Here is a 24471-nt window from a genome sequence, read left to right as displayed (position 1 = left end):
CAGCGGATGCAGAATTCGAAAGAAGCTCTTGAGTCTTTACCATTTGACGGTATTACACTCTCTGGTTTAGAACTAGCGCATGTTAATGTTGCTACGGGGGGGCAAAGCAACGTTTTGCAAAGCAACCTAGCTTGTGTTCCTTTGGACTAATGAGAACAGCCTCTGCTAGAAGGCAATGTTCTCCCTCCGGGGGAAGTTTTCATAGAGGCAGGCCGTTGGCTGGACATGGAACTCCCAAGTTGCCACACACGGCCTTTGCATGACACAATAGTCCACCATGTCTCTGTTGTGGGGGGGGGGTCATCTTAGGTGGTTTCAGGATCAATGGTTGGCTTCACCCTCAGATAACTGGGTATGAGGGGTGATCAAAAGAGGCTGGGTAATGGACCTTTTCAGATTCCCTTTTTGCAGATTTTTTTACCGCAAGCCTTCCTTCTTGCATTCTCAAAAGACACATTCAGACAAGTTATCCAGAGGCTTCTGGCCTCTGGGGCGGTAACTCCAGTTCCAACTCAAGAAAGAGGTTTGGGGTTTTACGCCAACCTCTCTGGTCACACAGCTGGATGTATCATTTCAGCTGATTTTGAATCTCAGAAACCTCAACAAGTTTGGGTCCTGGGTTTCAAGATGAAGCCATTGTGGTGCATGATCACCAGCATGGACAAGGGGGAGTTTCTTATGTCTTTGACATAATAGATGCTTATCTACATGTCCCTATATGGAAAGGGCATCAATGTCTACTCCGATTTGCGGTAAACAACAAGCGTTACCAGTTTCAAGCTTTACCCTTTTGCCTGAATATATCTCCAAGGGTCTTTCAGAAATTATGACCATTATGGCTAGTCTCCTGCATTCTCAGGGGATAACAGGCATACCTTATTTGGATGGCCTGTTATTAAAGGCGTCATCAGAGTCTGCTCTGCTTCAGCACATTCAGCTCACAGTTAACATTCTGGAGAGACATGACTGGATTCTAAATTTCCCCAAGTCTTCATTGATTTCAGCTCAACTTCGACATTTTGTGTCAGAAGGTGTTCATCCCACAGGACAAGGTCTCCACCTTTCACCTGGACAAGCAGTTTCATCACTTTGTCCATGGTCACATAATAGTCGCTCATTTGGTGGTTTATAAGAAAAAAATCTCACAAGGGGTCATTCCTTCCAGAGTTGGGAATTGACCTTTAGTCACTCCAATCTGTCTGGGTTGGGGGGTGGTCATAGGTACTCTCTGGTTCTAGGGACTTGGGTCTCTTCAGGAGTCCTTAATGTCCATCAATGTCCTGGAACTAAGAGCAATTTACAGGATACTGTTAAGCAGTAAGGTGATTTTGGTTAGAAAGCACCTGAAAGTGCACTAGCATACCTGAATCATTGGGGGATCACGCAGTGCACTGACCATGCAGGAGATGTCACAAACCATGTCCTGGGCAGAACGCCATGTTCCAGTAATATTGGCTGTGTTCATCCTATGGGTGGAGAACTGGGAAGCAGATTAACTAAGCAGAACCAGGATCCGGGAGAGTAGTCCCTTCAGAAGGAAGTGTTTGCTCGGTTGGTCTTGTGCTGGCTTCAGCCAGAGGTAGCACTCATGGCATCTCACCTGAATTTCAAGGTCCCTTGGTTCTGCACAAGATCCAGGGACTCCACATGGATGCTATGTCTATTCTGTGTAAGTTTGGCCTGGTATATCTCTTCCCTCCAATCCCAATACTTCCACAGGTATTAAATAAAGCTAAAAAGAGAGTGGGTAGCCGCCATTCTGTTGGCTCCCGATTTGGCTGCTCAGACAATGGATGGCTGTCTGTCCACCATACTGGTGGCTTCTTCAGCCAGATCTTCTGGTTTAGGGTCCTCGTCTGTGCCATTCTATAAGTGGCTTGGCTTTGACGGTGTGGCTGCTGCAACTGTGATTTTTAAGGCCAGAGGTTTTTCATACAAGGTTGTACAGACTGATTAAGGCAATAAAATCATTATTTTCTGCAAAATACTACCATGTACGGAAAGCTAAAGTTCGGTGGTGTGAAAGTCATAATTCTCACACTTCCCGATTTATTCTCTCCTGCTTCCTATCCCTCATATAGGAGGGGATTTTAACACTCAATATTTTTTCAGCACAAGTTGGCATTAAGGAGAGGAGTGCAGAACCTTGTAGTTGGTGAATTGCATCAGGTTGCTGATCACTGATTAGAGGCTATGGATGGGTGGTTAGCATCCTTGAAATGCGTCTCTTGGAGGAAGATTATATCTCCTTTTTAGTTTGCTGAGGGACTGAAATAGCAGTGAGTGCTTCTGTGAAGAGTCATTTGATATTTTAGGTAAAGGGGTGAGGTAAGTGTGGGATGGGCTGGTAGTTATAAATAGGGAAGGAATTGGGGGTTGAGTGTGAATGTGGGGCAAGGGGATAAGGATATAGGGTAAGCACCTACGTTCTGTAAGGGGTACATTTATAGTGGCACTCTACAGTGTTAATAGCTAAGATTAGATAGGGTTTGAGCGAAGTCTATTGATCCCAGTGCATAAAGGGTTTGTAAACATGGTGCTTATTGAACTTACTAATTATGGACTATTATATTGTGCAGTGGAGTGTTAAGCCATCTAGTGGTGTTTGCTTTGGAGTAATTTAGTAATCTGACCATTTTAAAGTAAGATAACTGTTGATCAGTGTTGTGGGGTCAAGAGTTGAGGGTTGCGCAATGTCGATGGACAAACTTGGTCCCCAATTTTGTTTATCTAAAGCCATGGGGCTTTTTTATGCATGTTGAGCTGACTATTCAAAGGGGGTTATAAACCTGAGATATTAAGGTTCTATAATATTTTTCAGAATACTGTTGTGTAATAAGTTATTAGACTTAATAACTGAGGCAGTATTATAATCTAAAAGGGTCCATTATGATGTTGGTGTTAGAGGCCTGAGAAAAGGGTTCTGGTTTTGCAGCATGTGTCTTGATTCTTGCAAATGTGTGAGCAAATCTTTTCACTCTCTGGGGTCTTTAATTAGAGCAGCCTTACCTCCAAGATCAACTATCAGTTTGAAGTGGTAACACCACTTGTACCGGATTCCTCTGTTACAAAGGGCCTCTATGTTCCCTCTTTTTGGTGATGGTTACCTGGCATAAGTCCTGACAATACTGGAGTTTGGCTTTCTTGTATAAAACATGCAGTTTACCATGAGCTTAATTTCATTATGCGTTTCTTGTCCTTGAAGCCCAAGAATCTGATGACACCCATGGCAGTTCATTTTCTCTTGGTTTAGAGTGTAGGGTTCCATGGGCTGCTTCATTTGGAATCTTGTGTGGACTTCAATGGGGTGCCATAGCAGAGGATAGACCATGAAGGTTCCTGTGTTTTGTGGGAACCTCTGAAAGATTTCCTGCTAAAGATGAGATATCTGCTTTAGTGGATGTAACTGTGTCTTTCAGTTGGAATTGAAGATATTGTGTGTATTCTGTGATGAAGTTCTTGTGAGCTAGAATATCATCTTTCGCTAAAAGAACTGAACTTGGTAAATTTTTTTGTTCCATCAATTACTGTGGAGGTGGTGGCTCCTGCTGTGAGGATGTTTTGTCCAACCTTGTGAAATAATTTGTAACATCCGAGGAGGTGCACTCTTTGGGTTTACATGCTGAACACTGCATGAGTAAGTTCAAGGTCGGAATCATAATGTTTGTGATTTCTCTCTCTCTCGTAATTAGTCAGGCTGGTCCTTGCCAGGGAACGTTGGAAAAGTCTTCTAGTTGGCCATTAATCTTGATAGTTGTTAATTCCTAAATGGACACTAGATGGCAGTGTAACAGCTGTTGCAACAGGTCTATTGTTAAATACTGTGCAGTGTATATTTGTAATATTATTTTATCTTTGCAAACATCATTCAGGGGATTGCAATATTAGTACTTTCAGCCTTAGTATGTGGAGCATGTAGTACACTTAACGGGTCACCACTTTCCCCTTTCCTGGATACCTCAGAAAGCATTACAGCAGATATTACCCCTTTCTTTAACACCGGTTGAACAAGATTCAGTGGCTGATTGATATTTTTGTATGATAAATCAATGTTGTATCCTGCCTGTAAGGAGCAAAAATGACCAACATTATTTAAAAAAAATAAAAAATCAGTATGATCAGTTGTTCCCCAAATGGCACCATGTGCTTGATGCCAGGTTTGATGTGGTGGAGAAGAATTTCCATTTTTAGAAAAAAAAATATTGAAGACTTACACAAAGGGTGCATTGTACTGAGCACCGTAGCTGCAAATGAATGAATGTGTCTGTTCTGGCTAGATTACTGCAATTATTGCAGTGTGCCTATTCAGAAACAGCAATCAAATTGTAGCAGCCTGTGAATTAATCTGTGATCATGGTTAGGGCTTGTAAATGAAAAGTCCATTTAATAGTATTAAATGTGTGTTTAACAACTTGTTCAGGGCACGTTAAAGTGAGACAGGAAGTTATGTCAAATTTGTTTGGTTATAGAAATGTCCATTTTGGCAGAAGCCACTTAAACTACCAGTATGTCTTTGGATTGTTGGAAGAAACTGGAGCATCCAATGGAAGCCCACGCCAACACAAAATACAAACTCCACATAGATAGAGGGCTGGCCATAATCAAATTGATGTAACTAGTGTGAGACAGCAATGCTAACCACTGTGCCACCTCACCAATGTGTTGCAAAAAAATGGAAGGGAAGTTCCAAATCCAAACCAACTTGCCACATCACCATTTCTCCTACTGCCTTCATTGTAAAGCTAACAAATTTCATCCACTTGCATTTTCCATACCGCCATGTCTAAATTTCCACTTCAACCACTGTATGTGTGTATATAATATACACTATATGGACAAAAGTATTTGGCCACACCTATTAATTAATGAATTGAGGTGCTTCAATTAGGCCCATTGCCAGAGGTGTATAAAATCAAGCACCTAGCCATGTAGTCTCCATTTTCAAACATTTGTGATAAAAAATGGGTCATTCTATATGTCCCAGAAATAATCTGATTTGCTTTACCCTGTCACCTGTGTTTGTATATATTTTTGTATCATGTTGTGTCTTGGTTCTCTGTTTTCTGTATATGTAATGTACGGCGCTGCGGACCCTTTGTGGCGCCATATAAGTCAAAGATAATAATAATAATAATTCTGAAGAGCTCAGTGACTTCAAGCGTGGTACTGTGATAGGATGCCACCTTTGCAATAAGATGGTTTGTGGCATTAATTTAAGCACAAAAACTGTGCGGCTGGAGCTTAATGGAATGACTTTCAATGGCCGAGCAGCTGCATGCAAGCCTCACATCACCAAGACCAATGCCAAGCGTCGGTTGGAGTGGTGTAAGGCAAACTGACACTGGACTGTGGAGCAGTGGAAACGTGTTCTGTGGAGTGACGAATCACGCTTCTTTGTTTGGCAGTCAGATGGGTGAGTCTGGGTTTGACGGATGCCAGGAGAAGTTTGGTGAATGCAGTTCCTCAAAAAAAGGATGCGTCCTAATCTTTTTGCCAGTGAAACTGCTCTGCTGGGTCTGGACAGCTGTGATGTCTTATAATAAGGGGGAAAAATATTACTGTATTATTAAGGACAGTGTAATATTTGCCATGTCTGTCAATAAACATTATATGCATGCTGTGAGGATCCACTGCAATACCAGCTACAGGCGGCAGTGCACATCAACAATGACAACATCAACATGTGAGGATCAACCGCAATGCCAACTACAGATGGCAGTGCACAGTCAACACTGACAAGTGCACATTAAGATTCACTTACTGAAATCAGCAGTGGTCAAGTCAATTAAGACTAAGAAACCTCACCTGTATGCAGCCCTTATAAGGCCCTTACTCCTACCAATCTTTACACAAGCAAAGTTAGAATGTTGTTTCTCTGCTGGTGCTTCAAGAGTCTTGTTTGCCTGTTTAGTGACTCTGGACACGGGTACACGGGACACCAGAGCAGAGGAGTAGTCAACAAGCTGGGTCGGTACACAGGGGTTGGAGAGGCAGAATAGTGAGACAGGCAGGAGTCAGTAACCGCAATCAACAGTAGGCTGGGAAGCACAAGGATTCACGAAGAAACAGGAGCCAGGAACAGGTAAGTGTTGCTCTGACACTCAGTGAGATTTATATACTGACGGGGATTTAAAATCCCCGCCTCCGGGCTGCGGTCATGTGACTGCCGAACCCAGAAGTGCGGCTTCTGGATGGAGTGGCGAGAACAGGTAAGTCCGTAACAATAGTACCTGCCATTATGCATGACTATACATGACTTTCTACTTGTATGTACTGTATTATCATATTTTATTTCAGGTGGGTTTTTTGTTGTCACTTTTGTAGGAAATTACTTTTTCATTTCCCATTCTATTAATGCATTTTTTAAAATTACATATAAGGGATTCTTTTGTCATATTGAAATGTATTTTATACTTTTGCATAAATTTCACATGATTACATTTATATAGTTTGAAAAATCGCATATGATGAGGCATGAAAGAAAACCTAGAATAACAATGTGTACTTTTACACAAGGTCAGGGAGTTATGGAGAAATGAAACAATTATGTTTTACATATATTTTTAAGATTTTATTTTTTAATTATTTCACGGTTTGTTTTTACTTGTTTTTTGTTTTAACCAGGAAAGGACTTAGAGAATCATCATAGAGTCAAATGGGCTCCCACATTTTTATTACTATAATAGATCCATTGTAAACTTGATCTAAAATGGTAATTAGTGATTCAGCTATCCCAAGGAATGTCCCAGGCTTACTGAATTACTAACATGGTGACAACATTGATATTCCTGTGACAATGTCATATGGCAATCCTTGTTGGTCCTCCGCCTGACATATGATCCCAGTATGGTGTGACCCTACACACTACAACCAGCCATGTGTTCTTTATCTTAGGAGCAGTCACTGTAGCCAGGTCTATATTATACAGGTAGGTTAATTTGCTTATTTTCTAGACTATCAGTATCAACACATCAGTAGGGTTTGAGAAAACATGAAATGCTTACAGTGTATGAAGCCTCACAGTATTACAGTTTGAGAAATGACAGAATAATAGTAGCGACTGTCACGGTACCAAGGAGGAACAACTGGATCCTGGTAGTTCAGCTGGGATTGGCGTGACTTCAGCTAGGGGCGCGGAGTCTAACAAGCAAAAGGTGTTCACCAGTGATTCCCGCAAGGGAATATGGGCTTTGCGGCTTCCACTTGCAGGTCGCGGCCCCATAGGGAAGTTCCCATTGAACCACAAGAGAAGGAACGTTGAATTAGGTAGAAAGTAGCTCATGGGAGGTACAGAAGAAGTAGTCACTGGAGAACTGACCGTACTACTGACAACCGGAGTAAAGATGAACAGGGGAAGGCCGCTATGAGGTGGTACCAAGGATGGTCTTCCTTCGCCACCGGAAGTAGTAGTAAGGATAGTCTGCGGCGAAGCCCCTTAGAAGTGGTCTGTAGGTATGGTGTGCAGCGTTGTCACTTGGAAGTGATTAGCAGGAATAGGGTAGCATTGCCACTTGGAAGTGGTATTTAGCAGGAATGTTCTGCAGCGTTGCCACTTGGAAGCGGTTTGCAGGTATATTCTGTGGCGCAGCCACTTATAGGTGATTTACTGCGTAGGAGCCTGGATGAGCAGGAACACTGTAACACAGAGTAAGGAATTCACAGAAGCATGAAGGAGACACAGGAGCTGTTTCCAGTACAGAGGTCAGGGACTGACTGAAAGAACCAGCCCTGAATCTAGAGTAGAAGGGCAAGATATAGGGCTGGTTTAACTTAGACAGCCAATAGAGGGCAGCAAAAGGTAAGAAAAGGTTTGGAAGTTCTGCGCATGCGCAGAACTGCCGACCACCGGAAGACAGAGAGACAGCGCTGGATGGAGACAGGACTGCCGCCGCTGATCAGGTAAGACAGGTTGGCGGGGAACGGGGTGGGAGAGCATTGGAAGCGCACGCCGGGTCCCGGGAGGATACAGCAGAAGCCCGGCGTGTGACAGCGACCTACTATTGGTGCAATTTTATTATGACACACGCTGTTATTGTTGCACAAAGGACCCGAACGGGCTCATTTAGAGAGTAAATCAGCTAGAAGGTACAAATTTGCACCTTGCCAAAACCATGTTGTGCTGCAGGGGAGGGGCACATTTAAAATTTAGAGTTGGGAGGCGGCAAATCCTAGCTCAACTCTAAAGCACAGTATTCAAATAGTGCTGTATGATACATGCAGGCAGTATTTTGCTTGCATGTAAATCAAAAATGCATTTGCACCCCTTGCATAACTACATGGTTTGTCCAGGTACAAATTTGCACCCTTTTGCTGAATATGCTCCTAATTCTAAGTGTTGTCAGTAGCTTGCTACAGATGTCGTGTATTTTAGCAACATATCGGCACAACTTGTAGATGTCACATGACTATACATTGTGTGGGTGCTGCAGAATTCAAACGCTAATAATCAGTCATAGACTGAACAAAATGAGCTGCCTTATTGAAACCGTCAAATGTGGGACCTTTAACTTGGTTACTAATTACAAAGTTACTAATTGTGAATAAGTTGTACCCATCACCTGTTACACAAAAAATAAAGAATGGACACTGACTTTATTTTAGCATTGATTTTTTTATTGTTCAATCTTCACATTGTGTTTTAAAGCCATAAAATAAAGGTACAGTTAACATATGTGTGAAAACCAAATTCTAGTTTAGTTTATAATGTGTAATGTTGGGCTCCATTAAGTGTGTGGTCCCCATAATTATATATATATATATATATATATATATATATATATATATATATATATATATATATATATATATATATATATATAGATATAGATATAGATAGATATATATCTCTATATATATCTATCTATCTATCTACTATATAAATGCCTAGTGGCGTGTGTGGAAAAAAAAAAAAAAAAAAGCTGCAGCGCCAGCTGCTGGGCAGAGTTATACACTGACCTATATATTTCTTGAAGGAGAAGTGACAGTTGGGAGTGGTTGGTGGTTGCCGGGGGTGACAGTGGGGAGTTTTTAACACCTTAAGTAGCTTGATGAAGGATGTAGCGATGAAGATGAAGGATGAGGTGATGGAGAAAAATGATGAGGTGGTGACATGTGGACAAAACCACGTTAAAAAAGGACGCTTGCGTCGGGAAGTAACGCTCTTCCCCTGAGGAGGCCTGGGCTAGGCCCAAATGCATGACAAGAACCTTTTTAACACCTTAAGTAGCTTGATTTGACTAGAATGCATGAGTATCATGCACGGGTTAACTTGTGTATATATATATGTATGTATGTATTTGTATGTATGTGTATATATATAATCTGTGACAATTTACAGAAGGGGCTATGTTATTCCTTGTCATGTGTGAATCTTTCTAATAAATACTTCATTACTTACATAGTTTATACATATATTATTTACAGGTTATAACGGCAGTATTTTAGCATTACATTCAGCTACTGTATGTATCAATTGTTCCCCTCACCTCTTAGATTGTAAGGTAATTTAGGCAGGGCCATTACCTTTTGTTTAATTTTTGTGTATGCTACTTCTATTATGCTCCCCTCAATGTACAGTTATATGTTAAATCATACTTGCCAACTCTCCCGGAATGTCTGGGAAGTTTCTGAATTCTAGGCAGGTCTCCCAGGAGAGCAGGCAATTCTCCCACAGCCTGCCCGCCACCTAGTGAAGCGGGCAGAATGGGTGCGTCAATGATGCAAACGCGATGCATGGTATATCACATCATTTTGTCCCCGTGCCCTACCACGACAAAATGTTGATTTTGTTGCTGGGGGTGAGGCCAAAATGCCAAAATGGTGTGATTAACACTGCCCCCCTCCCGCCCTCTCACTACGCCCCCTATACGGCTTCTCCCGGAAGGTCCCAACTAAAAGTGGGCAAGTATGTGTAATATGTTAGCACTTAGTAAATAATTTATTTATATACCGATTTTTTCCCAATAGAATTTATAGTTCTTTAAATTTGTAGTTTTTTTTGAGTAAACAACACGAAGTGTCGGGTAGGTAGGTATGTATGTATGTAGAGGAGAGGGTGCCACTTGGGTGCACTGGTTATCCATAGGGAACAACTAGATTATAAGCTTGCGAGCAGGGCCCTGTTATCATTGTTAATACCCAGAATTGTTTTGGTACTGCGCTTGTTTACAGTGCTTTAGCAATGGGGAGTATGCGGGCACTAGATAAATATTGGTAAGCTGTTGTCTAGCTCTACTTATCTGACAATGGTCATAAAAGATTTGACTCTGAATACCAGTGAAGTGCTTTGATGTCTCCAATGCAGAAGTGAATAAGAGGCGGTATGTAGACAGTAACAGATCGGCAGTAGAACGATCACTAAACAAAATGACAGGGTAGCTAGGTGATACTACAAGCTGACCTGAAGAAGTGTATTTTCAAGTACCGCTTTAAAGCGCTGATAGTTATGGAGCTGTCTTGTAGAACTAGGGAGAACATTCCAGAATAAATGTGTTGCACAGGAAAAAATATTGAATTACAGAAAGGGAGGTGGTAATAAGTGAGTGCTAATATTATCTAATATTATCTTTGTCTCATAATCTAGGTTGCATCTCCTCCCAAAGCCCACCTGTTAATCTTATTCATCTGTGATACTCTTCTCACAGTACCACAGTTTGATGGTTTGGCATTGATGTGGAATGGGAAGGACCAAGGTATGGAGAGTCTAAAAATGTCAGAGAGCTGACAAAAGATTCTAGACTCCTAGAAAGAGAAGAAAGTGATCAATTTCCTCCGTGTGCAGAGTATCCAGCCTCATGGACATCAATTACTACTCTATGGCCTTAACATTCTCTCAGGATCAGGACCTACTACTTAACATTTGCCAGAAAAGTAGACTGACCATGACAACCAAGAGTGTGTTTTATTAAAAGGTAGCATCATTGACTGGGACATTTGTCTAATCAGTAAATGGACAGGTCTGCATATTATTGCCTTACAAATGCAATGATAGATGTTAGTTGAGTGTTAAGAAAAATACTTTTTGGGTGTATTGAAGTGCAAGTTTTGTAGACTGAATCTCATTTTAGGCTGATTTTAACAAATAATCTAATTATCTATTAATCAATATCTCTCTCTCTCATATATATATATATATATATATATATATATATAATTTATTAAATATATATACTCTATAGATACTATACACACACACATTTTGCTATACAGTGTAGACTGTGAATTATTCACATACTTTGTTACGTGAGTCATTAGAGTAGTGTTAAAGTAGTTTGAAGATAATTTCAGACGTTTCCCATTGGTGTTTTCCATCTATCGGCTCCTGTTTGCCCTTTAGTCAAACACTCCTTCATGTGGAACCTGGCCAGCAGGGAGCAGGCATGCTCACCAAACCTCTTTTCATAAGAGTAGCTGCTTGGAATATAACCGTCTCTTTCTTGGAACAAACTTGTAGAGGTTGTTCGGAGCTCCAGGAGAGATGATCTGGAAAAGTTTGTTTTTCATCCTCTACTTCACCCAAGCAAGTGAGTGTTCACTTACAATGCCATATCAATGTTTATTATTATTATTTATCAATATGTTCAGATTCTAGCGTTATTAATTACAAACCTGTTACACTCATGTATTTTAACACCTACAAACAAAAACAGCTTGAAAATGTTCATTCAAAACCATGAAACTATAATAGATATTAATGTACATGAAAACAGTGAAAGATGTAACCAGTTTAATTGATTGCTAAACTTATATTAAACAATTTACTCTATTCAAGATTCACTGTGACATCTGAATTGGCACAAGAAAAAAAACATTTAGAATTCTCTGACATAGCACTTAAGATTGTCTATAAAAGTTAATGATCTACATGTGCTGTAATGAATATGACAGAAAGGACACAGGTATAGTGAGTGCAAAAATGCAAACAATGGGCCACATTTATGAAGAATTCTGCCATAAAATGACCCTTGTCCCACATATGACATTTTCATTATATTACTCCAGTTCTATTTACTTGTTATACTCGTGTCTTTAGAAATAAATGTATGTGTCTGACTGACGCTTGTTTCTGAGTGCCTTGATTTGTGCACCTATTTTGTACAGTTCTGTGGACACAGGACTTAGAAACGAAATATTTCAGGTGCTGCAACCTGGACAATAGTGATAACTGGGTATCAGCAGAGATCAGTTGTTTCTAGTTGGGGAAGGGTGTCTACACATGTATTCCTGCAGTTCTCAAATGTAGGACTCTTTTAATGTTAGGATCAGCAAAAGTCACATTACAAAACTATGTTGCAACGAGCATAATTTTTTTTTTTTTACTTTTTTATATTTCCCAATGTGTTAGACCTTAAATTATTACAGATCCTTACTTTTTCCCCTACATTTACATTAATGTAGTGAACTGTAATGCAAAGGCAAAAGTATACATGTTTTATTTAAGTTTATATTGTATGGAATGTCGGTATTTTCTTGTAACTTATATTTTGTGCTACTGATCATCATACATGTAGTTGGTTGTATTTGGTACTGGACAAACCATGATGAAATGCGTGGGGTGCAAACCCATTTATTATTTTTTTGCATGTAAGAAAAATATCCTGCCTGCTTTTACGTGTAGCACATAAAGACTGGACAGCTTTTTTTTACATTGCAATTTAAACTTGAGCTGGGGAAAGCCCCCTCCCATCTCTACTCTGTCCTCACATTTTAAATTGTCCCCATGTACTGCAACATTGTTTGCCCAGGTGCAAATTTGCTTTTTGTTTTTCCTAACTCTAAATACTTGTATCTGCTTGGTGCGGAGGGGTAATTGTCGTTGGTTCTGCTGCTCTGTTGTTGGTCTGGTGAGGTGTCCAGAGCACAGTGGTAGGAACTCATTCTGGAGTTCCACTCGGGATGATGGAATCGATGGTTGGAAGGTAAACAAACAAACAAGTGAGAGAGCAGTGAAAGAGGAAATTAAAGTGTGCGGCTGTTGTTGTTAGAGCAATAGTGTGGTGATGGGGTAAGTATATGGGGAAGGCAAGTGGAGAAAAGTTGATGGGTAGAAGAAACAAAGGTGGTGGTGATTTTTAGAATGAAGGTTGTGGAAGAATGTGAGTGTTGTGTGATTATAGAGGATGAAATATTGAAAAATGGGATAAACAGGTATAGAGGAAGGTACTGAGAGATTAGAGGTGAAGATGAAGTAAAATGAAAATATAACATTAAGAATATGAAAATTAAAATATATAATGGAAAATTAATACAATAAATAAAAATAAAGAACAGGCTATAAAGATAAAATATAGATCGTAAACTAAAAATAAAATATATTACTATTAGAGATGGGCGGGTCCGGTTCTCCGAGAACCGAACCCACCCGAACTTTGGGTATCCGAGTACCGAGCTGAGCAGCTCTGTACTCTCCCGCCCATTCCGAATCCAAATCGAGGCCGAACGTCATTGTGACGTCGTCGGATCTCGGGGCTCGGTTCTCGCGATACTTCAACTTTATAAATACACGCCTCCACAGCAATCCATCGCCATTTGACAGAGGGAGAGAGCAGGGTGTAGTCATAGGCTAATTAGAGCAGGGACAGAGAATACAATATTGTTCTTGCAATTGCTCTAACCAAAATCGCTAGTGCAGAGAGGAGGATAGAGGTTTATTATTTTTTCTTCATATTTGGCACTCCCCAGCGCTTTTGGGGTGTCCCCCATAATTGTGCATTAATATTTCTGGCTGTCAAAAGTCATATCTGTCAGCAGTATCTACTAAATAATTTTTAGCACTCCTCAGTGCTTTTGGGGTGTCCTCCCTAATTGTGCATTAATATTTCTGGCTGTCAAAAGTCATATCTGTCAGCAGTATCTACTAAATAATTTTTAGCACTCCTCAGTGCTTTTGGGGTGTCCTCCCTAATTGTGCATTAATATTTCTGGCTGTCAAAAGTCATATCTGTCAGCAGTATCTACTAAATAATTTTTAGCACACCTCAGTGCTTTTGGGGTGTCCTCCCTAATTGTGCATTAATATTTCTGGCTGTCAAAAGTCATATCTGTCAGCAGTATCTACTAAATAATTTTTAGCACTCCTCAGTGCTTTTGGGGTGTCCTCCCTAATTGTGCATTAATATTTCTGGCTGTCAAAAGTCATATCTGTCAGCAGTATCTACCAAATAATTTTTAGCACTCCCCAGTGGTTTGCGCTCAGAATGGATTCAAAGCAGTCCACATATGATCTGAATGAGCAACCAGGTTCTGTCACCAGTCCTGATGTTAGTGTTCCCAGTACGTCATCTGGCCAAGGCGATGTCAAACAACAGAGTGTTTTCAAATTAGTGCAAAAAACAAAAACCCCAAAAAAATTTACTGTATTGAAGCGAAAAAGAAGTGTAACTGAGCAAAAGTTAAGTGACGATAAAAAAAAAATTGCAAGCATGCCATTCTACACACGCAGTGGCAAAGAGAGAATGAGGCCTTCACCTTTGGCTATTAGTGGCAGATCCCAAAAATTTACCCAGCCTACAATTGGTGCACAACTACTGTTACGCGTCAAAGCCGAGCTGCAAGATAACAGTGAGGCATTACAGGAGAATATTTGCTCTGATTCACAAATGACAACAATCCCTGTAGAGAGTCCATCCAACAGTAGGATGTCTAATCGTGAGCATTCTTCTGATGTGTGCCTTAATAGCCCGAGTGTAGCCGGTGATACCCAAATTGAGGATGCCACTTTGGAATTAGAAGAGGATGAGGGGGAGATTTGTGTAGGCGACGAGGGCGCTAATGATGATGTTGATGATTATGATGCAGACAGATACCAAATTGCCTTTCTCAATTTCTATTTATATTCTAGATTATATAACGGCTGAATAGTTTTCTATTTTACTCCTAGTGGAGAGAGGATCTGATGCAGACAGATACCAAACTGCCTTTGTCCATTTCAATTTATATTGTACAGTATATAACGGCTGAATTTATTAGTATTTTATACAAGTGGAGGGGAGCCTAGAGAGACAGAAACCAAACTGGCTTTCTCCATGTCAATTAATATTGTACAGTCTATAATGGCTGAATTTTTGTTTTTTTTGAAAAAGTGGAGGGGGGCCTATAGAGACAGAAAGCAAACTGTCTTTTTTCATTTCTTTATATATTTAACTATAAGTGTAGGGTGTAATATACATCCAAAGACGATGGCTGCATTGCCAATATGCATGGATGGAGAGGAAGACAATCTGTTTTGTGTGTAGAATAAATGAAGGCCTACCAACGAAGAATTAAACTGTTTTTTTGGATGATTTATTACCTCAACAATTAGATTACTTGTCTCTAAAACAGTTGGAGCACTAAATTGGGTTAATTTAGGCCCAAAAACATGGATTTTCCCAAAAAATAGCAAAACAAAACCAAAACCAAAACCAAAACACGCAATGGTGGTTTTGCAAAACCAAAACCAAAACACGACGGTAATCCAGATCCAAAACCGAATCCAAAACCAAAACACGGGGGTCAGTGACCATCTCTAATTACTATACATAAAAATGTAGCAAAGAATAATAAAAGAACAACTTATAGAATACTATTATACTAATTGGTAACTAAAAATGATAAATTAAATAATTAAACATTAAAAAAACATATCTAAAAAGTAACCATGAAAATATCACAGTGTAAGTGGAAAATTTATTAATAGTAAAACAAGTAGGAATAAGAATAAAATTAGACAATGGAACGGTATCTTAGTAGTCAGTTAAATGATTAATAAAGAAATCAAATAATTAAAGATTAAAATAAACTATTGTTTGGATAATCACATTCAATTGGATCAGAAGGTTTTTTTTTTTTTTTGAAGGGTTTTATCTATTTTTTTTAAATCTCATTCTCTTTGAACCCTTTATTCTTTTGGTATGGTCATTGGTGGACAGCGGTCACATGGCATGGTGTTATTCAGATGAACATACCTACTTTGTATAGTCCCAGTGATCATTAGGCTAAGAATGTGTGTCATGTGTGCGTGTAGGATGAACGTCCATCCACGGCCTGGATCCCTAGGCTTTAAAATCAATGGTACGGTCTGGCATATGTACAGCTTTCATATCAATATGTTGTGCATATCCATCAGCAGTGTTTTCAGTGGACAGGTTGGAATGGGAGGAATAAAATTTATATACATGTATCAGGAATGTCTGTGGGTGAATGTCTGTGGGTGTGTCCTTATTGTATGTTTGTGTGTGTATGGGCTTTAATGTTGATGGGACAAGTATAAAACATATCGGGGGACAGGAAGTGTGTTGGAAGAAGTAAGTGAAATATACCTGAGTGATGGTTACAGGAGAGATGGTTATTAACCCATAATTAGAGGTGGAAATGGAGAAAATGATAGTGAAAGTAACTGGTGCTAGTAATAGTATACAAATAGGAATAGATGTAATAGTAAAAACATGGTAGAGATAGATATGAGATGTATGTGTATATAAGACACGCACAACACAAGAACAGTCAAGTACAAAGGTCAATTCTAATACAATGTTGGTAAATATGGTTGGAAGGTGTCAGAATCAGCCTGTGCATGTGTAGTCATCTCCTAACCACCACACTTAACAGGCCTCAGTGATACCGAAAGTCATCTGGTTGCTTTGTCTGAGCACAAGCTGTCTTGATAGGGTACAGTTTAGCCCTGTTCACCCTTAGCTTCCCCCATGTGCGGGAACATTGGACAGTGAGAAGCAGGATCACAATGCGTTGTTTACCTTATAGCAAGGGAATGCTGATATGATATTAGTAAGCAGGGAAGGAATGCCGATACTAAGTCCAAAGTGTAAGCATTGAAAGCTCTATTGGAGAACGGAAATATCTCATTATAGCAATATGTAAAATTGTTGTTGCTGAATAGTGCACATTTGCAATTCATAAGAAGACACTTGAATCTTTTTAAATTTCATACAAAATGTAGTATATAATGTCAATGGGAAAGACTAAGTGATAAGACAACTATAAGAAACCAATATGACTTACATAAGTTAGGATATCCACCAACCTTTCACTCAAACTGTTGCTGTTTGGCTGGAGATTGACATTTCAGCAGATTTTCTCTTGGGTTAAGAGTTTGACTCTGACTGGGCACCAAGACATTCACTTTCATAGGTTTCATACTTAGAAGAACCATATCATATTGTACCTGACATGCAAATATTCTCACCTGCTTCAAATCTTTAACAGACTGAAATATTCTTTAGAGCATGTAGATCCCGGAAGAAAGAAAAGTATGAAAAGTATTCCTATGGGGGGCACTCTGGTGTCACAATTGGAAAATAATGCATAACATAATAATGCCTCTGTACTCACAGCATTTGTAATCAGGGAAGGGATTCTAATTGTCTAGATCAGTGTTTCCCAAACTTGATCCTCAGGGACCCCTAACAGTGCATGTTTTCCATATCTCTTTATTGAAGCACAGGTGTATTCACTACTGACTGACACATTTTGAAAGCTCTACAGGGGATATAATTATTTCGCTTGTGACCTGGAAAACCTGCACTGTTAGGGGTCCCTGAGGGCTGGGTTTGGGAAACACTGTTCTAGACCATCATTTTATCTATACATTAATTACTTTATATTTACATATATTGCAGACATTATTAATTCTAGATCATTTCTGTATGCGTGTTCAGTGAAGCAAACTTCTACTTTATTCATGTCTACCAACATGGCCACTCCTCCAGAGCACGGCGAAGCACTAGGCCGCCCTTTAGAAACCTCTCTTCTCCTCCAAACACCGCAGCACGCACCAGTAGCAGGTGCACAAAATCCGTTCACCGCTGCTCAGCTGTGAATGGAAGATCCCTCCCAATATTCCCACCCGCGGGACACAACTGTCCACGGGTGAGACAGAGTCCTGAAAACGGGACTGTCCCACTGATGTCAGGACAGGTGGGAGAGATGCTTTATTCCATTTGTGTTGTTTTATTTGTAAAATTATTTATACAGTTGTGCATATTTCTGCAAACCATTGTATAGTAACACAACTTGTTTAAAGAACTAAATACAAACTGTTTTACATAGTGCAGGTTTGGAATACATTGCCTTAAAGGGTAAACATATAATATAAAATGTAATATCATGAAATTGAAACATAATATTAATGAAAAGCAAATGCATCTTCATTACTGCATTAATTGTGCCATTTTAATGTTTGCAACATGCTACTGCCAGTCATATAAAAGCTTATTTTCCAGATTTATATGTACAGAATGGCTTCATTCCTGTTTACTGTAAGTGATAGTCTGTCAATGGGTATTTGGAAACTGTATTTGATGAGTGTGACAGCTAAACTTTTCTCTCCATTGAGTTATGAACTAACTCAAGTGGACTGTTTAGCATTTACATTACAGACCTGTGTTGTGGTGACTTAATGGTCTATGCCTGTAGTTTTTCCTTCAGTACGTCATGTAAACACTTCACATAGTAGCTTTCTGTTTTAGCAATAACTGTCCTGGCACTGTTTTCCACAGGATGTCTTTATAGTTGTAAACAAAATAAAATGATTGACTCCCACTATGGTTATAATGCATCCTCTGTTCCTTTGAGGCTTTTGACTAGAAACAAGTCCAACCTGTAGAGCACTGTAGACAGCAGCTAACCCTATATGTATCACACTCAGTGCATAACTCCTAGGAGAATTAAAAACTACATTTAAGTCTTACCAAATAGCTCATGACAGATGAATTCAGCATTATCTCATGTTTTAAAGTGTTAAATATAAAGCATTATTGAAAAGCTTTTCTCTCCAGGCTCGATCTCCAGGGTCACTTGAGATATCTTATCCACGCAATCTTGGGACCTCTACATAGATGCATTTCCCTTCCTTGTTCTAACCTCATTTGTGGTTCCCTATAAGGAAATTTCTTCCAATGGGTCCATATTCAGGAAAAATAACACGATTGTGATGCTTTGGTGCTATACTCCTGAGCAAGGATGTAATTATGGCTACAAAAGTATAAGAAAATGACCAAGGTATTTCACAGTGGCTTCTACCAACCACAACTGTCATCCAGGATTTTTAGCTGTTTCTATATTTCCCTCCTTCTTAGTATGATTTGTATGTGTCTGACTTAATCAATTAGTTTCTGGCTCACTTGCAGTCACTATTAATGACGCAGCAACCTACTATTTTCTAGAACAATGAAAGTGACAAACTATTTAAACCAGAGATGTCTTTTCAGGGGTTCCTTGACTGGGCACAGGTGACATTTCAACAGGTTAAGTAAACAGTAACGTGTTTTTTTTTCCAGCCTATTGAAAAAGAATCTTTTTGGTGCTATTAATGCAGATAAGCATGTGTGTATATAGTGCAGGTGACATGCTAACATGACGTTTCCAGACCTACTAGTGTGAAATCAGATAACTCATTCTCTCACTGTGAAACACAAGATACACATCCAAATTGGAACACTGTCGATCTCAATTTTATGTGTTTCATGGAACCAGGCAAAATTGGAAAATGCTAATTCATGGGAATGTCTAAACATACCAAAAACTTCAAGCAAATGAAAAGAAAAAAATAGTTGTAAGTGACCATATTAGCTTTCTTGTGTTAAGCTGGGTATACACTACAGGTTTAGGTTTTTCACCCGATTATCATCTCAACCACATGATAAACGACCATTAGATCCAATATCATAAAAGTGTGTATGCTCCTATGATCATGTTTTACAAGCACATCGTATCGTTTGATTTGATTTTATAAATGGACTATAATATATAGTCATAACCTGAAATTAATTTTAAGACCGATTTATAGTTGTTCTCCAAAGTAAAAAGAAAACATGAAAAAATGTAGCAGGGTTTTAATCTTGACATATTCCTATGGTAAAGGATGAAATCAATGAGTCATTCTCCGGTTGATACTTGAGGATAAACAAGTAGGAGAGACAAGGATGGCCGCAGGTACGACAGCACCCCTCCACCTTCACCCTCAATAGTGCTTGTTTACTATTCCGTTCTGCTATACAGTTCAGATATTAATCAAAATGAAATCAGTGACAAAGGTTACTGTGACCAGTTTAAACAGCCAAGTGGAGTTGAGCCTTAAATAAGCACGAACATTGGTTGGATGAGGTGAAATAAGTCATATATTAAAATAAGGACAAGTTTGTTTTCGCCTATTAGTTATTAGCCTTAATTGGAAGGCTAGGGCGAGCAATGAGAGTATTAGCCTAGAGCGGCCTGAGCCCTTAAACAGGCTCTGAACAAACATATCCTAAAAGGGTAAATGAGATTGCCTAATTCAACATGGAAGCATGCAAATAAACTGTGGACTGCAGTCATAGTTTCCATGGTTACAGAGTTTGTTAAGCAAAGTCAGTTATTCACAATCTATCTGTCAAGTGGCAGCAGCAGTGTGTTTCTCAGTGTTTAACATCTAGATTCAGGCAGAAGTTCTATTTCATTCATCAAAAATGATTCAAGTAAGTTGTAGAAACCAGCACATTATTCAAATAATCTGTTTCTTCTCACTATTTTGGAAACTATGGCACAAACTAGAGTGTGAAGCCACATATCATTTAGAAATTATCCTGGTAACCGGGGAAAAGTGATGAGCTGGGGAATCTAAAATTGCAGCATGACAATGGCAGTCCAAGCCGCTGGATCATGTGACACGTTCTGTGGCTGAATATAAACAAGTCAGTGCCAAACTTGCCGGCATGGGCATGGCTAACCTAGGCAGCTCAGCAGACAATAACCCACCAGTAATACATGTGTTTTGTAAATTGGCAGAAGGGGTGAGTTTTTGAAAGTGGTGAGCCTTCGTGTCCATTTTAAATAGGCCTTCTAAGAACATGTCTGGAGCAGCACTGGTTGAGAGGGGTAGGAGTTGGCTTCATTTTAAACTTTTTACAAATCACTTATTTTCCACAATAAAAATACTAGGAAACGGGTATTGAATAAAAAGAAAGAAGGAAGCAGAGTGTGCATGGCAACCGCCTCATTTGGCCCCGGTTTATTGGCTGCGTGGGAGAATTTTTATATTTGTCCGTCCATTTGGTTGGGGCTGTACCCACACGGCACTATTTATTTCACACCTGGTTTGTCACTTTCACTTTTATGTACTTTGCTCCACAGATCTAGGGGGCGCTTTAGGCCCTTATGGGCTCTGAAATTCGCTGATGATTTATGGGGGGTGGTGTGTCCCTGAGGATCCCACCCCCCTGAACAGGTGGACGCCCCCCCCCTCCTTTCAGAGTGAAGCTTCAGTGAATCTCAGGGTAAAGCTACCCCCTAGCCTTGCCCTGCAAGGGACCATTTGGTCTCAGGGGTTAGGGATAGAGGGGCCCTCCCTCTTTTGAGGAGGTCCTGAAGTTGCTGCACCATTTTGCACTTTTCGGTTTTTGCATCTCCTTTTGCACTTGGAACATGAAAGCACCGATCCTGGGCTTTCAATAAAAAAATCTGTATTTTAAGAGAAAAATGTCAATTAATGTCTAATTATGGAAATGTCTAAAAGTGATAATATGCAGGACTTGAATTTGCTTTTTTATTTTTTGGCTAGTGTATACATGGACTTCCCACCTGGTGGCTAGTGTATAACAGGACCTTCCCACCTGGTGGCTAGTGTATAGCAGGACCTTCTCACGTGGTGGCTAGTGTACAGCAGAACTTCCCTCCTTGTGGCTAGTGTATAGCAGGACCTTCCCACCTGGTGACTAGTGTATAGCAGAACCTTCCCATCTGGTGGCAAGTGTATAGCAGGAACTTCCCACCTGGTGGCTAATGTATAGCAGGACCTTCCCACTTGGTGGCTAGTGTAAAGCAGGACCTTCCAAATTGGTGGCTAGTGTATAGCAGTACTTTCCCACTTGGTGGCTATTGTAACGCAGGCCTTTCCCACCTGGTGGCTTATGTATAGCAGGGCTTTACACATGATGGTCAGTGTATAGCAAGGCTTTACACATGGTGGCCAGTGTAAGCCAAAACACCAATTGCCCAAGAAATCCCAGCCCTAACACAATGTCTAACCAGGCACATTTTACAGAATTGCAGATGTTATGGGTGTGTTTTCACTGTTACATTTTAGTTTAATTTAGTGTGTTTACTAAATATTGTGATGCTTTACAATTTTGCATAACAAAAGAATTAAGATATAAAAACAGAAGATATGGATTAAGCACTGGTATTTAATGTTTTAAAATGTTTAAAAAATATTTACAATAGTAAAAGTTTGGAAAATTGTTTATGCAGTGATTATTAACAGCACCTTCAGGTGCTAGTTTAACTAAGTTAACAATGATTAACAGACGTAGTCATAAGACAAATGAGCAATATCTAATACTCACCATGAGAACAATTAACTAATAAATGTGTGAATGTGGTACCCCAAAGCCCTGTCGAACAGCACAGAGTGCATAAACGCTACAAGGGGTTAATTGTGCTCCTGAAAACTTGTGCCCAGGAGTGATTGACAGGAGGAGGTTGAAGGCCCTGATTGGCTGGGGGAGTAACAGGAAGAGGTTTTGCAGGAAGGAGGGGAGAGAGAGCAGCATGGTAGAAGAAACAAGGGGAAGGATGTGCAGCCGAGCATAGAGAAGATAAGCTGCTGCCAGAACTGTGACATTGCCAGCAAAGCGGACGGAGAACAGCTGGGGACACGCAGCGGGGCGCCAAAGACAGTATTCACTAACTACAGAACTCTTTTCAAGGTAAAACCTCAGCCTGCAGTGTACTGCACACACCCCAGTGGAAAATATGGTAACATTACCGGGGATAATATTGGTGCATCAAATGTTTTAGATGATGTTAATGTTATGTGATTTACCTAAGAATTGATTTATTAATATTGAAGGTGTGACATTCAGTGTTAGTGGTACCGCTGCAATTCAAGTTAACTCAGCATATGCTAAAAGTGGGGCGCCTGACCCATAGGGAATAGCACGGTACCCCAAACACCTGACTAAGAAGTAGCCCTCTAGTGGGCGCGGTAGTGACCGTAGTCTTGATGGGTTATTATTGATGGTTATTGCATCATCACCAGTCAGATATTGTTAACGTGAAAGTAGTAACTGTGATTACCAGTGTGCCTTATTAGACAATGTGTATTGAAAATGTTATCGTTATTCTGCCTTATACTCACCAGGTGTATGTCATATGTTAAATGCTATTGTGCTCTATGCTGATCAGACGCATTATTTTGTCATTACTATTGAGCTGAAGGGGTCAGTGGCGCGGTGGCTTACCAAAACTATCCTTACCGCATTCTCAATAAAATCAAGTTGTTTGACCAATCTTTGTCCCTTTCATTGAAGTATTTATCTCCTGACCACCAGATATCCAAAAGAGAAAAGAACCTGACTTGTATCTGGGAGACAAGGTAAGGGAAGGATTTCCCATCAGTACTCGACCACCACATGATGACCAGAGCTGTAAATAAACATTTTGGGTGAGAGAGAACGCTGGCCTCCCCCCATAATTTGCATGTGAAGCCTTCATTTGCAAAAGCTAGGGAATCCTGTCATTATCAGTGTTATCACTGGCAATAAACCTTTTATGTTTAGGGTGAAACAAAAAGAGCTATATCGTCAGCGAAAACTCTCATTTTCACTGGTAATAGGGCTTGTCGTCCTTTTACTAAATCTGTGTTTTACTGCATTAAACTTCAATGAGGAATTCCTGACAGGCAGTGTGCTGAAACCTCAATAGCACGTGTTCTAATGGTATTTTGAGTTTGATGAATAGGACCTGTCAAATAATTTTCTATTCAGCCGAAGAGGAGGGAGAAGGGGTGAAGATGTGAGAAGTGGAAGAAAAAGGGGGAGGCTTTAGAAGCACAGGGGGAAAGTGGGTGTTGGGGGCACATGGCAGAAGAAGGAAAGGGAACAGATCACACATTTGGGGGGGGGGGGCAAAGAGAGAGGGGAATACAGAGGTGGATATACAAAGCAGGAGAAAGAAAGAGACACACACACACAGAAAAGACGGAGACACACATGGGGAGGAGAGGAACACATACAAAATTGGAGATAGAGGCCTTCTAAGGAGCCGCACAGAGGAAGGACGCAGTGCATTCCCTCCTCTTCTGGTTATGCCGTGTGACCTCCCTGCACTGTGCAGAGGAGCACACGTGATGCAGAAGTTGGCTGCCCCTGTTCTAATAAGATCAGGAACAACCAGCTGAGGGTCCATCTGTTGAGTGAGAACCGTACTTGCCTAACTTTGCAGGGCAGTGCAGATACCGGATTTAATTTTGGATTGTTCCTGTATGGACGGACATGTTCATTTCTACTCACAAAAGGATTTGAATTTTGCACCAGATCATAGCTGGCGATCTTTGGGTCTCGCCCTACACTTTAAACCAACCTACTTTGTGCCTAAATGATGTTCTTGCAGATGAGCACATTTCCAGGTGCACTCAAATCAATGTAGTAAGCAGTCTCAGAGATACTTCATACAAGCCATGAATAAAGCTGAACTGAGCAGTACTTCAGGAAAATGTTT

General features: G+C 40.1%; 1 protein-coding gene across 2 annotated transcripts in view; it reads left to right on the top strand.

The window, feature by feature from the left end:
• The first annotated feature begins 11424 nt into the window (after positions 1 to 11424).
• The window catches only part of MELTF (melanotransferrin), a 49044-nt gene continuing 35997 nt past the window's right edge, over positions 11425 to 24471 (top strand). For both annotated transcript variants that reach the window (XM_075202241.1, XM_075202239.1), the window contains exon 1: positions 11425 to 11522. In XM_075202241.1, the coding sequence (XP_075058342.1) occupies positions 11477 to 11522 (46 nt within the window). In that variant the 5' untranslated portion in view covers positions 11425 to 11476. The remainder of the gene's footprint in view (positions 11523 to 24471) is intronic.

This window comes from Mixophyes fleayi, chromosome 3 (assembly GCF_038048845.1).
Source record: "Mixophyes fleayi isolate aMixFle1 chromosome 3, aMixFle1.hap1, whole genome shotgun sequence".
Taxonomy (NCBI): Eukaryota; Metazoa; Chordata; class Amphibia; order Anura; family Limnodynastidae; genus Mixophyes; species Mixophyes fleayi.
The sequence above is the reverse complement of the archived record's forward strand: the minus strand, read 5'-3'. Positions and strand labels throughout refer to the sequence as shown.